This window comes from Sinocyclocheilus anshuiensis, unplaced genomic scaffold (assembly GCF_001515605.1).
Source record: "Sinocyclocheilus anshuiensis isolate Anshui unplaced genomic scaffold, SAMN03320099.WGS_v1.1 scaffold940, whole genome shotgun sequence".
Taxonomy (NCBI): Eukaryota; Metazoa; Chordata; class Actinopteri; order Cypriniformes; family Cyprinidae; genus Sinocyclocheilus; species Sinocyclocheilus anshuiensis.
The window spans coordinates 446,868-459,572 of record NW_015549620.1 but is presented as its reverse complement, the minus strand read 5'-3'; the positions used below and the strand labels follow the sequence as shown (position 1 = coordinate 459,572).

General features: G+C 35.3%; 2 protein-coding genes across 2 annotated transcripts in view; one reads left to right on the top strand and one right to left on the bottom strand.

Annotated features, from left to right (window-relative positions):
- The window catches only part of LOC107659412 (protein kinase C iota type-like), a 26,808-nt gene extending 23,797 nt beyond the window's left edge, over nucleotides 1–3,011 (bottom strand). The window contains exon 1 of the mRNA XM_016448348.1: nucleotides 2,681–3,011. Within this exon, the coding sequence (XP_016303834.1) occupies nucleotides 2,681–2,760 (80 nt within the window). The 5' untranslated portion in view covers nucleotides 2,761–3,011. The remainder of the gene's footprint in view (nucleotides 1–2,680) is intronic.
- A 3,903-nt stretch (nucleotides 3,012–6,914) lies between these two features.
- LOC107659351 (polyhomeotic-like protein 3) overlaps nucleotides 6,915–12,705 on the top strand; it is an 11,656-nt gene continuing 5,865 nt past the window's right edge. Inside the window, exons 1-7 of the mRNA XM_016448268.1 lie at nucleotides 6,915–6,976; nucleotides 9,445–9,656; nucleotides 9,904–10,065; nucleotides 10,585–10,674; nucleotides 11,231–11,386; nucleotides 11,522–11,611; nucleotides 12,146–12,377. Of these exons, the coding sequence (XP_016303754.1) occupies nucleotides 9,465–9,656; nucleotides 9,904–10,065; nucleotides 10,585–10,674; nucleotides 11,231–11,386; nucleotides 11,522–11,611; nucleotides 12,146–12,377 (922 nt within the window). The 5' untranslated portion in view covers nucleotides 6,915–6,976; nucleotides 9,445–9,464. The remainder of the gene's footprint in view (nucleotides 6,977–9,444; nucleotides 9,657–9,903; nucleotides 10,066–10,584; nucleotides 10,675–11,230; nucleotides 11,387–11,521; nucleotides 11,612–12,145; nucleotides 12,378–12,705) is intronic.

Sequence of the window (12,705 nt, the reverse complement as noted above, 5' to 3'; positions counted from 1 at the left end):
GATTGAGCGCGGATTGTGCGCTCCACTAATATAGTTCAGTGGTGGTGCGCACGCGTTTGGTAGAAGTGCGAAACCTGTGGGAATGACTAAAATAATGCGCAATACAAGCACTATTTAACCAGAGCGAATGAGACGTGTGTGAGAGAGAAGGGGTCGTCGGACAGAAGAGAGCGAGAATGCGCAGCTAACATTATTGTCTGTGCCGCTGGTAACAAAACGGATCGGCTCGAAATCGGAAAGAAGTGAGACTGACCGGCCGATCACCGATCCGGGCCAATCATGAGGAAAATCGGCCGATTCCGATCCCTGGCCAATTGATCGGTGCATCTCTAGATGTTTCTCTACGTCGCTTTTTGCATAACTCCGGGTCGTCGACACCAAGCTTTGTTGCAATTTCTTTCTAGGAATTAAATGCTTTCTCTGAATCTTTAAAGTCTCTCCGCGAGCGATCGTACAGGTGCAGATATATTTGTGCCAGCTGAGTTATTCGACACTCCAGTGTGTTCATGTTGCTAGTGACTAGGATATGTTGTTCTCCTGTCGGACCTCCGTGGAATGAGAAACAAACCGGGGAAAAAAAATCTCACGTCATAGAAGGTGGAGTTTCAGAACACACCCACCGACTGCGTAACCGCCACGGACCAATGGAAGCTCAAAGGTGTTTAGGAGCCAAAACGAACTCCCCCAGAAAGTTCGCTTTGGTCAGCTGTTTCGAACTGCCGAAATGAACTCAAAACGAACTTCGTTTTGGCCTGATTTTGTTCGAAATTACGTCATATCAGTTCGTTCTTCGATTTTGTTTCAAGTATATTGGGGCCTTAAAGGCTGTGAATTTCATCTTTGCCAGGCTTCAGCAGGTTTCAAACAGAAGATAAAAGGTGCAGGGAGTAAGATGTTCTCTCTCTCAATTCAAGACTCTACTGCATTCAGGCAGAAACCTGCCATTAAAGTCCGCGTGAACCGGAAGTTGCTACCGACTTTATTTCAGTGTGGTGACATATTTCCATCTGAAACGGAATATTGAATCGAGGGCATGGTTTTATTTTGGCGCTCCTCCTCTCTGTCTCTCACTCATATCAAACTAACGGTTGGAGGGGTGTGTTTAAAAGGATATTCTGCCCAAGCCGTCAAACTGACATCATCAGAGAAGGACTGCCATTCCAGAGCGGAAACAAATGTTCAGATTTTGATTAAAGATTACCAAGACAAACAATTTTTTTCAGCGGATTAACTTGCACGGATTAATTGTTCTCATCAAGACTAGCAATGTGCGCTAGTAAAGTAAATAAAGTAAATTTTGATTTCATGCCGACTTTAAGGCCTCCATACACCAAAGAATCAACCTCTGTCTGCCTCCATCGCAGCCACAATAGAAGTTTATGCAGAATAAGGGCGCTGAAACTGGTTCAAAGATTGGCTAAAATGACCTACTGAAAAACAACAGAAACCAAAGGGAACACACACACAGGGACAAATGGTGGGTTTCAAAACTGTCCACACCCAGGAATTCTGTGCTACTATTTTTATAAGGCATGAACCATCAATTCATGCTCTCCACAGAGCTCTTCTTTAAAGCAAAACAAAATCAGCTTCATTGAAACTAAGATTTCAAAAACAAAGGATGGTACTGTGGGATGATAGGTTTCTTTGAAGATGTTTTAACATTACTGTGGCCAGTTCAGAGACACTAATGGCGGTGGACCTGTCACTTCCCTATAATGATAATAGTAATAGTAGTAGTAGTATAATAATAATAACAACAACGACCACTACTACTACTGTTATTATTATTATTATTATTATTATAATCATCAGCAACTGACTGAAACTGATTGAATCATCAAGACAGCTGCACACATACAATAGTGCTCATGGGGAGTGTGAACAGATCAGTCTCCAACAGGTCTGGCAAAAGATACTTGTCATACAAGTTTTTCAAGCGCATGTTAAGCGCACACGTCATCATGAAAGGAAATCTGATTGAAAATCAGTTATACATAAATGTGCTCCTTTATGCACATAAAAGTTATTTCAAAGCAACCCAAGAATTGTTCCCTAAACAGTAAGAGGAACAGGAAACAAATTTACAGGTCGTTACGTCCCATTCTGATAACAATTCCCTGATGTACTCGTTTAGAAAAACCTGGTATAATTTTAGACAAATAATATGATGATCTAACTTACATATTGTGTTCATAACACGAACAAACTGTTTGCATATATCATTTAATGAATTTCAATACAGGTACCTGTGACTTTAGTTTCCCCTTAATTACACTGTTATATAGAACCACCTACCTAAATGTGACATAATAGAACGCAAATGTTATAATAAACAGGCAGACAGCTAGCTCCATGACAGGCGCAGCTCTGAAAACAATGCATCATAAGCCATAATTATCTTAACTCACAAACATATAATTAGTATGTTTACGTGAACTATTATGATACGAAAAGAAAACCAGCTGAAGAGGAAGAAATTAAGAAACGGCTGTTTTACTGGAGTGGGTTTGACTTGACAACTTCATAGAGTTTTGTTTTGGGCTTTGCTAACACTGCCTGCTAGCTGGCTAATCATTTATTTGTGTATATCCCGAAACCACACAATTAAGAGGTCAAGATAAGATAGTAAGTGTATCGAAACATCTAAAAAGACAGCGCTGGCTCACTGACTACTCACCCTCTGTAATAAGCTTTTACCCGGACCTGGTGCGGGTTTTCTCCGGGGTGGGACATGGTGCTGTCCCGCAGCGTGGGCATTATGAAGTCTCCGTACTCCGGCTAGTGAGCTAACTTAGCTAATGAGGCTATCCCGATGTCGACCGACGGGAGAATAAAAAATAACAACCGGAATTAGAAAACTGGACTTATTCTTTGGTCCAAAATAGTGTTGACCCCGGTGGTAGAATGGGCCTGTCTGAAATATTATTACTCAAGTTCTGACAGAATTTAATAGGACTAGTAAAACTTCTGTGGCTGACGGGAAACACTCCCTTCTCTCGCTCAGGCCTCGAGACGGAATGATCCAAACAGCGGAATGTGGAAGGGGGGATGAGGAGGATTTCCAACAAAAACATTACACATTTTTAGTTACTGTTGGTATCAAGAAAATTATTTGTCTAGACAGTTTAGAGAAAGTGAAAATATTAAACGTCCGCAATATGATTAATGTTATGGCGTATATTTATGTTCAATTGAATTCGGTTGGATGGAAGCGGCCGGTAGCATTCCGATTATACCACACAGACTTCGAAGAGGGTGGAGAAGAGCAGCCAAGGAAGTAGTTCGCATCGCATCCTTTTTTTTTTATTCAAAGAATATTAACATACAATATTTTATCCAGAAACAATAACCAAAAGAAAAAAGGGGAACAAATTAGAAAGACAAATTACAACAAATAAACGTTGCCAGGGGGAGTTGCCAGGTTCAAAATATAGCCTTCAAAGATATACATACACACACGTATACATATAAATATAAATCACAGTTCACAAGCTTTCAAACTTCTTACAGCCTTCTTATTTAAAGAGTCTCTGATACTGTCAATATATATACATATTTCAGTCAACAAAACCATAAAATTGTGTTTCTTAATGGTAAATTTACACTTAGCAGAGTAGAGCGGCTGAAACAGTTCTACTCTGCCGTTATTGAATCAGTCCTCTGAACTTCAATAACTGTCTGGTTCAGCTCAGCTACCAAATCTGACCTCGGAAGACTACAGAGGGTAGTCCGGACTGCTGAGCGAATCATTGGTACAACCCTCCCTTCTCTTCAAGAACTGTACTCATCCAGAGTGAGCAAAAGGGCTGGCAAAATCACTCTGGACCCCTCACATCCAGCACACTCCCTCTTTGAACTGTTGCCGTCTGGTCGACGCTACAGAGCTCTGAGCACCAGAACGGCCAGACACAGGAACAGTTTCTTTCCTCGGGCCATCCATCTCATGAACACTTAACAATAAACGTGGAACACACAACACTATTATACATTATTTGTTTAACACACATACTTATTTACATTTCAAATTTGCACATATCATACCTGTACATACATAATTGTCTATATTATATATTGTGTTTTTGCTATTTTGTACATTGTCTATTTTGTCTATTTGTATATTATTCTTTTTATTATCCGTGTCCTGTCTTGTCACTGTCATTCTGTTGCACTGTGGAGCTTCTGTCACTAAAACAAATTCCTCATGTGTAAACATACCTGGCAATAAAGCTCATTCTGATTCTGATTCTTATGAATGTGAAATTTGGTCAACAGTAGGCTATAAGTAAATTAATCAAGTAAAAGTACTGTTCCTCTTGGTCAGAATAGTCAGTAAACTCAAAGAGTACATTTTCCCATAAGAGTGAAAAAGGTCTTAAACACTGAATATTTTCATTAATACATTTCTGAACCTTACACCACAGTGTAACTGAGTATGAACAGTGCCAAAATAAGTGCAAGGCAGTTTCTTCATATTTATTACAAAAAATACAATTTACATTTACGCCTTTTTTTTTAATTTTGTAAATAATGATTTGCTGGATAAAATCTGTGAATGAGCTTATAAGAAACTTTTTAAATCTTATTTCTAAGATGATATTTCTGCGGTAACAACCATGCACACATTTCTCCTGCAAATCAATTTTCCATTTAATAAAGAGATCCAATGAGACAAAACATAAGGCACAGTCATAATTTCTCCTTGGAAAAGGTTACGAATAGCTCTATTGCTACTCTTGGGATTTAATAAAAAAACACATTTTACCAACATAAGAAGTTCGCATTTTTGCATCCTTACGATTTCCTTACGAGTTCTACTAGTTCTGAAGAAGAAATATTTGAAATAATTTAATTCAAAGATGTTAGAACGGATAACAAATCAGAAAAATACAATTATTGAAAGTACTTTTAAATGACTTTTGAGATGCTGAATATGTGCAGTCCTTTCAACTGTACTGTACAGCATAAAGCAGTAACCGAGTCAGACATGAAGAAGTCATAGCCTAACTTGTTCATTATTAAGTCAAATTAATTCAGTAGGCTAACTGTTCCGACTGGTTGAATAAAAAGAACCTGCTCATGTAGTCATTTGTTCGGTATGTTTTTGATTCACTAAAATAACCAACTATAAAGGTAATGGATTATCTTTCTTGCGTGATACAAGAATCGTTTTATGACACACCTTTATAATCCATGGACGCCTCCTAGTGGCGAAACTACTGTCGTTACAGTGTCACGATACCAGATTCCCTCTTGATACAAGAGTCTGTGCGCTGTAAACAGTGTACTCATTGAACCATGTCATTTTGGCAATATTTTCAAATCGTATAAGCTTAGAGGTTTTAAAAGCATCCTATTTTAATACGTTTTTATGCCTTTGCATATTTTTTTATGCAGATTGAAATTGATGTGCAAATGAAACGGATGCACTCCTAATGAAACTTCATATGTTTAAGTTCATTACTTACAAAATTAAAACATTTAAAATCCACCACTAAACATATAGGCCTATGCATGGTACAATCAATCAATCAATCAATCAATCTGAAATATTTGGGGATGGAAATCACAGACTGTTGCTTTCTTCCTCTTAAATTTCTTACAAAAAAAAAAAAAAGTGTACCGTTACAAAAATATGCACTTTGAAGCTATAGGCAACATCATCCTTATTACATGCTTATTACATACACTGTAAAAAATGACCGTGAATTTAATGGTAAAAGACTAAAAATGCTACAGTAAAAACCTGTTAAATGGTTAACGGTAAATTCCCCTACTATATACGGTGAAAAACTGTATTGGACATTACATGTATTGGACATGAATTTTACGGTAGTATACCATTTTTGGAAGTGAAAAATTGATGGTGTTTAGTGTTTGTGTGAATGACACTGTGCACCTTCTATACATGTTATTATTTAAAAGCTGCTTGTGATGGGCTTTGGTTCATCATGTGACTTTCTCATCACCACCTGCATTTGGTGGTTATCAGTGTATTACAAAGGTACAAAACAGACTTCAGTACTTCAATAGGTTGGTATATTAACATTATATCAGTTAATGAAATTACGGTACTTAACTGTAAATTTAAGGTATAACCGTAAAACCTAAAATGTTGCTACCGTATTTTTTACGGTAAATTTCCGGCAACCACAGCTGCCGTTTTTTTACCGTAAATGTTAAGGATTTTTTTTTAGTGTAGATATTTCATAAATCATCCCATTTATCAAAAGTTAATGGCTCATTTATTTATTGTAACTGATGAAATTTAAGTAGCCTATATGGCTGTAGTTCACAGTAAGTTAATGATAGCCTGTCGAACACAATGTATAGAAAATCATCAGAAATCATACATAAACAACATTAATGACCTTTTAATAATGTTTCAAAATGTTTACTAATGCAAATTAGGTTTTGGAAATTACACAAACAGCCATCATGAATAATTTTTCGTAAGTTTAAAGAACATTCACCAAAATATTTGCAATGCATAGCTCTCAAAATAACACTGACTTTAACACTGGCATTTGAAGCTGAAGTTCAGATTCTGCATGTTCATGAGTGTTATGAATTCACGATTTAAGATGTGTGTGTTTTCTACATTCTGGATAAAGACAAATAGAAGACATAGGCTATAGATTAACAAGTAGCCTAAAATCCTGTAGACGTCAAACTATTTCAATACATGTAACTACAATTAGCAGTTTTTAACGACTGAATAAAAAATACAACTAAAAATGCAACACAATTAGGGTCTTTATAAGGCCCTGATAGCAAAAGAGGGGCAGTGGTGAAAATTAATGTGGAGAGCAACGCTGCACGAAGTCCTCCTACACAGCAAGTGGTGCTGCTGGCTCAGAAATTTCTCAGCCTCAGGAGCGTTTTGTTTTTATCTCCATTTTCGAGCGCGCTGTCGCAGTACAACATGACTGAGCTTGAGGCCTTGACAGAGCACAGCAGTCTCATATCCATATCAGGCAGGTAACACTCATCAGCTGATGCGCCTTCAACATTGCATGGGAGAAAACTAAAGCCTCATGATCGCATGATTCCCCAATGATGGAGACATAAAGTCTTAATAAAAAAATATATATTTCAAAATTGATTTTTCAATTTCAATTGATTTTCTGATTCACGTCAACTCGTTTGTTAAAACAAATCTCAGTGTCCCACAATAAGAATGTCATGGTGGGCTCGACTGGAAAGTTAGAAGGAGTTCGGACTAGAGTAGACAGATGACTGAGGCAGACATTCGGCCTGTCGAAATATTCTACAACGCACTTCGTAAGCGACACCAGTCTTTTATAAGTAGGCTATTTCTAATTATTGTAATAATTAGGTGGTTGCCTAAATTTAAAATGCCGTGTATCCTTATGTAAAAATGTTTAGTTGATTTAATTATCCATAACACGCGAGTTCAAATTGAGTCAAATTCTTTGAATGTCTCATTATGTAGCCTAAGTAGAAAACAGATTTTATTGATTTTTTTTTCAACAAAAGCCTAAGATTAGCTATATTTAAATATTTAAGGCTATAGCCTATCTTATAACATTATCAAATAATTTCTTTAAAGCTTACCTTTGCCTTTAAACGGATTATACACATTCAATTTACAATCGACTGTAATAAGTTCACGACACCGAGATACCGAGAGGCGAGAGAGGTCTGGTTTTTAAGTTTGGTAAATGCAAATATATAGGCTTTTTATATTTTCTTTAGCCCATTTAAAATTTGCCGTTGATCTGCTTCGTCAATAGGCTACACTGTAAAGAATTTATTTTACTGATTTATAGTAGTCCATAAGGAGATTTAAACATTTTACTGAATGACCTTTAGGGATGGAAAAAGTTTAGAATTACTAAATAGATATTCTTTATCGGCTAGGTCATATATTATGGATAGTTTGTCTGGATAAAAAAAATACAGTATAGCATAAACTAATATTAAACACTATAAAAAAAATCACTCATTTTTAAAGATCGAACGTTTGTGGCAAAACAGAGCGCGTGGTTGCACAATATGCATAAACCAATTCACTGTTTCGATATTTTCATTTATTATAATTAGTAATTTTCCCCGAAAATATTGTAACAGTATGATATAGAGTGTACTGTACAAATACTGTAATTCGACATAGAAAATGAATTAAACAGTTTTAATAGGCTACTAAAACCCGTAAAAGTGCAGGTCCAGAAAATAAGCGACATTTGCGCACAGAAATCGGCCAATTAATATGCTGAATTTGAAACGTCAGGTTTAAATTAAAATATACATTCTATAATTCATTGCTTTTAAATTTTATTAAATGCAAGATGTAAAACTGCAAATACCCTATGCTATTTTTCATAACAGTTTTATCAATTAAACTGATATTGTAAACGTATCATATATTAAATAAAAATTTGCAATAATTCAATCAAATGAAAAAAAATGAATTTATGAAGTTGTATAAATAATTATTACATCTGTTTGTAAGTTAAACTGTACATTTTAATTATACAATTTATTTTAATTATAGGTACTTTTTAATTATATTTTATGAATTGGGAATTTTGTAAACTTGTGAATTTTCAAGGTAATGTCAAATGTGATTCTGAAAGGCCATATATGTTGAAGCACTAATATTGTAGTGTGCTAATCACATTACTTTCCAGAATATTTGTTGGTGTTATGTTTATGTTTGTTTGTATTGGGGACCCTTTGAGCAATACTGTAGCATTTGTGAATGCATTTGTGAATGACCTGCTTTCAGTGGTCCTGATTGATATGGGTTAACATTTGATCTCAGGTTATGATATGGGATGGACCTAATTAAAGTAAAAACATATCACACTCAGAATTCACATTAATTCATACATTTGTCATACATTCATACATAATTCATACATTCATACTTATTACATACAGCATAGGCTACATGTTATTGTTTTTTTAATCTGAATGACTGATAATCTACGTACTGTCTATATAAACTTAAGTGCATTTCATTATATAATTAAAAACCGTTTTACCCTAGTATATTTATGCAAATTTTAGAGCATTTAATCAAATATTTAAAATGCTAAAGTTAGTTTCTATTTGGTAACTGTAACTGTCTGAACTAATTTCTACAAATATATAATATAATATAATATGTATATATTATAAAATATAATATGTAAATATTTACCTTTAGTAATAGGCTAAAAAGGTAACATAGGATAAATTGTTTCATTGTTCTCAAATATGCCAATATATATGTTGTAAAAAAAAATCTAATTAAGTCAACTTCCAAATCAAATTCTAATTCTAATTAAATCAAACTCAGTCAGCTAAATCAACCAATAACCAGCAAATCCTGCAGTTGAACAGAAGTGGATTACAGAATACAGAATATTCTCTAATTTAAAAAAAAAAAATTTAATTTTAATTTTAAATATTTGTCCAAAATTATAGTGGCTAACCGTGGCTAACAAACCACTCTGATGGGCGACACAGATAAACAGAGTCAGGAAGAGATGGAGGATGATGGCTGTGTGACAACAGCCTCCAGCAGCACTGCACCCACCACCAGTGCCACACCAGTGAGCTCTACACCCAGATCCAACAGTCCCACAGGCACTCAGCCCAACGGCATTCCTCTGGGAAACATCACTTCAGACAGGCAGGCGGTCCAGGTAATTCCCCACCGGTATCAACCAGTAACATATTAAACAAATGATATTACACAGTGTTAATGTATCTTGTTTTATTTAACAAATAGCAACAGCCTTTTAATGCACTGTAGCCAAATTCTGAACATTGCTTTGAGGCTGACCTAATATTCAGATGCCATGTCTTTGTTGTGGTTTTGAGTAAAAAACATTGGCAAAAAGTTGATCACTTCCAGTGGCATGTGAAGCCTATGATGTGGTGTTTGGCTAGGTAATCCAGCAGACGCTACACAGACCACAGAGCATGACAGCTCAGTACCTACAACAGATGTATGCTGCCCAACAACAGCATATCCTGCTGCAGACGGCTGCACTACAACAGCAGCATCAACAGAACCTCACGGCTACACAAATCCTGACCACTACAGAGCAGGTATGAGAATACATATGAAAATATGTGCAATATAAAATAATCAAATGTAATGTAATGTAATACAATTAGGGATATCAAACGATTAATCGTGTCCAAAATAAAAGTTAGTGTGTAAGTAATCTTACCATATTATTTTCATGTATTATCTTAATTATGAACACACTGGTTTGTAGTGCAAACAGTTTTACTGTTTACTGCACATTATTATTATTCTCGTTATTTCCCTATAGCGGCTAATGAACCGGAAGTCTCGCCTATAGGCTTACTTCCGCGTTGAAGAATAAGGTGGATATATAAATACACACACATGCATATATTTAAGTGTATATTTAAGAAAAATAAGTTATATTTATATGTAAAATATTTATATTTATAATATAAATTGCATGTAACACACACATATATTATGTAAACACAAACTTTTATTTTGGATGTGATTAATCGTGATTAATAATTTGGCAGCCCTAAATAATAATATAATATAATAACATCATGTAATATAATGCTACTTCTTATCAGGCCACGCAGACTAATGGCAGGCAGCTCACCTCCTCCCCTCCATCATCCAATGGGAATGTAACTCAGCTGGCTAGTGTGTCTCAAACATCAGTAAGTGTTTCCTTCTTTATACACTTTTGTCACAAACCCACTTTTGTTTCACGTAGATGGACTATGTGCTCTCATTTGGACATTATGTTGGAAAAAAGTGCCCCATAAAAAGTGTATCGTAATTTGATTTGGGAAAAGGCCTTTTATAAATATAAAATAAATCTGTACTTTGTAAATTAGCAAATAGGTTCAGGCTTTATCCAAACATTTAAAGGGATAGTAAAATTCTGTCATCATTTACTGTTCCAAAATGTGTGAGTTCCTTTCTACTGTTGAACTCAAAAAAAGATATTTTGGAAAATGTTGGTCACCAAACAGTTGACGGAAACCATTGACTTCCATAGTATTTTTTTTTTCCATATTGTGGGAGTCAATGACTACCATCAACTGTTTGGTCATTAATATTCTTGAAATATATATTTTTTGTACTCAACAGAAGAAATAAACTCATACAGGTTTAGAATGACTTGAATAAATGATGACTGAATTTTCATTTTTCTTTCTTTAAGATTTGATCAAAGATGAATTACACAGGAAAACACCTCTCACCCTCTAGATCACCATGCCAACCTCTCCTGTAACTCAGCCAATAGGTCGCATCCAGGTCACTAGCTCCAATAGCACAGCGGGAGCCATATCCCAGCAGGCCATGCTTCTAGGAAACAGCTCTCCCACAGGTAGCCAGGCCCAAATGTATCTGCGCACTCAGATGGTAAGCAGATATTTACTAAAAGCATCATATTCTTTGAGAAGAGTTCATCGGTGTTCTGAAGTCTCCACTGACTTGACCTGATTCTGTTTTGTCTTCTTTCTTCTTATTGTCGTGTCATTGTCTCTTAACCTGTAGCTGATTCTTACTCCTGCTGCCACTGTAGCTGCTGTTCAACCTGATCTGACGGTTGTAAGTTCAGTGTCCTCTCAATCAGCATCATCACAGGTAAGACAGAGGTTTTTTTTTAGTCAATTTATGGGACATTCTCAAGAAATGGTGCCATTTGTGTCAAATTTATATATGCATTTATTTATGTAATATATAATAATATAATATATGATAATACAATTTAATTGTTTATTTGATAAGGTTACTGATGTATAATGAATAAAGATTAAATCATATTTTCCCCACTTCAGAGTTATTTTATTTAAATTGTTGTTGCAATTTAAATGAATTAATTTAATCCAGTCATTTATATATTTTCTTATATAAAAATAAATAAGCATTAAGCACTTTATAAATAAAATGTCATGTAATAATGGGGGAATGCAAATTGGCTGATTTTTTTTTGCAATAATAATTTAACAACATTTAACTAAACAGAGTTAAATCTTTATGATTTATGACAATCTTCATCATGTATCCTGTTTATAAAATCAGTACTAAGTCATGGACACACAAAGAATTACCCAGTATGTTGCAATAAAATGATTAATGATGCTCCACATTCATTGAGTATGTTTTGTCCTCTGCAAGGTTCAAAGTCTGGCTCTCCGCACGCATCTTCGTGGAGCTCTTGCTACTCCCCAGAACGTCCAGATCAAGCCTTCTCTTCAAGGCCAGACGCTGGTGTCCCCCCAGCCCAAGATGTCCATTTGCCCACTGAAGTCCACACAGCTGTCCCAGAACCTGGCAGAAACTTCTAGAAGTGAGTCACTGTTGACCGATGTTACTCAGCCAGCATCAGCCCAACCACTCATTCCTCCTTGTAAGTCACAAGATCAAGATTTCCATCTCCATTACTTTCACTGTTGTTAATGCAGAATAATGTAAATGTAGTAAATATTGGAGAGAGCAGAATCATTTCATTTGCAACTAAAATAATTTCATGTTGTTCAACTAGGAGGCCCCAACACACTTTCAAGGGGGCCACAAGATGGTTTAAAATTATTTATTCATCTTATAAAATTAATTATTTCTATATCTGGAAAAGTCACGGAAATTAATAATACAAAATTATAAATGAATGAATTCATTAATAAATAAATAATTGTGTGTATTAAATAATATTTAAAATTATATTATATATATATATA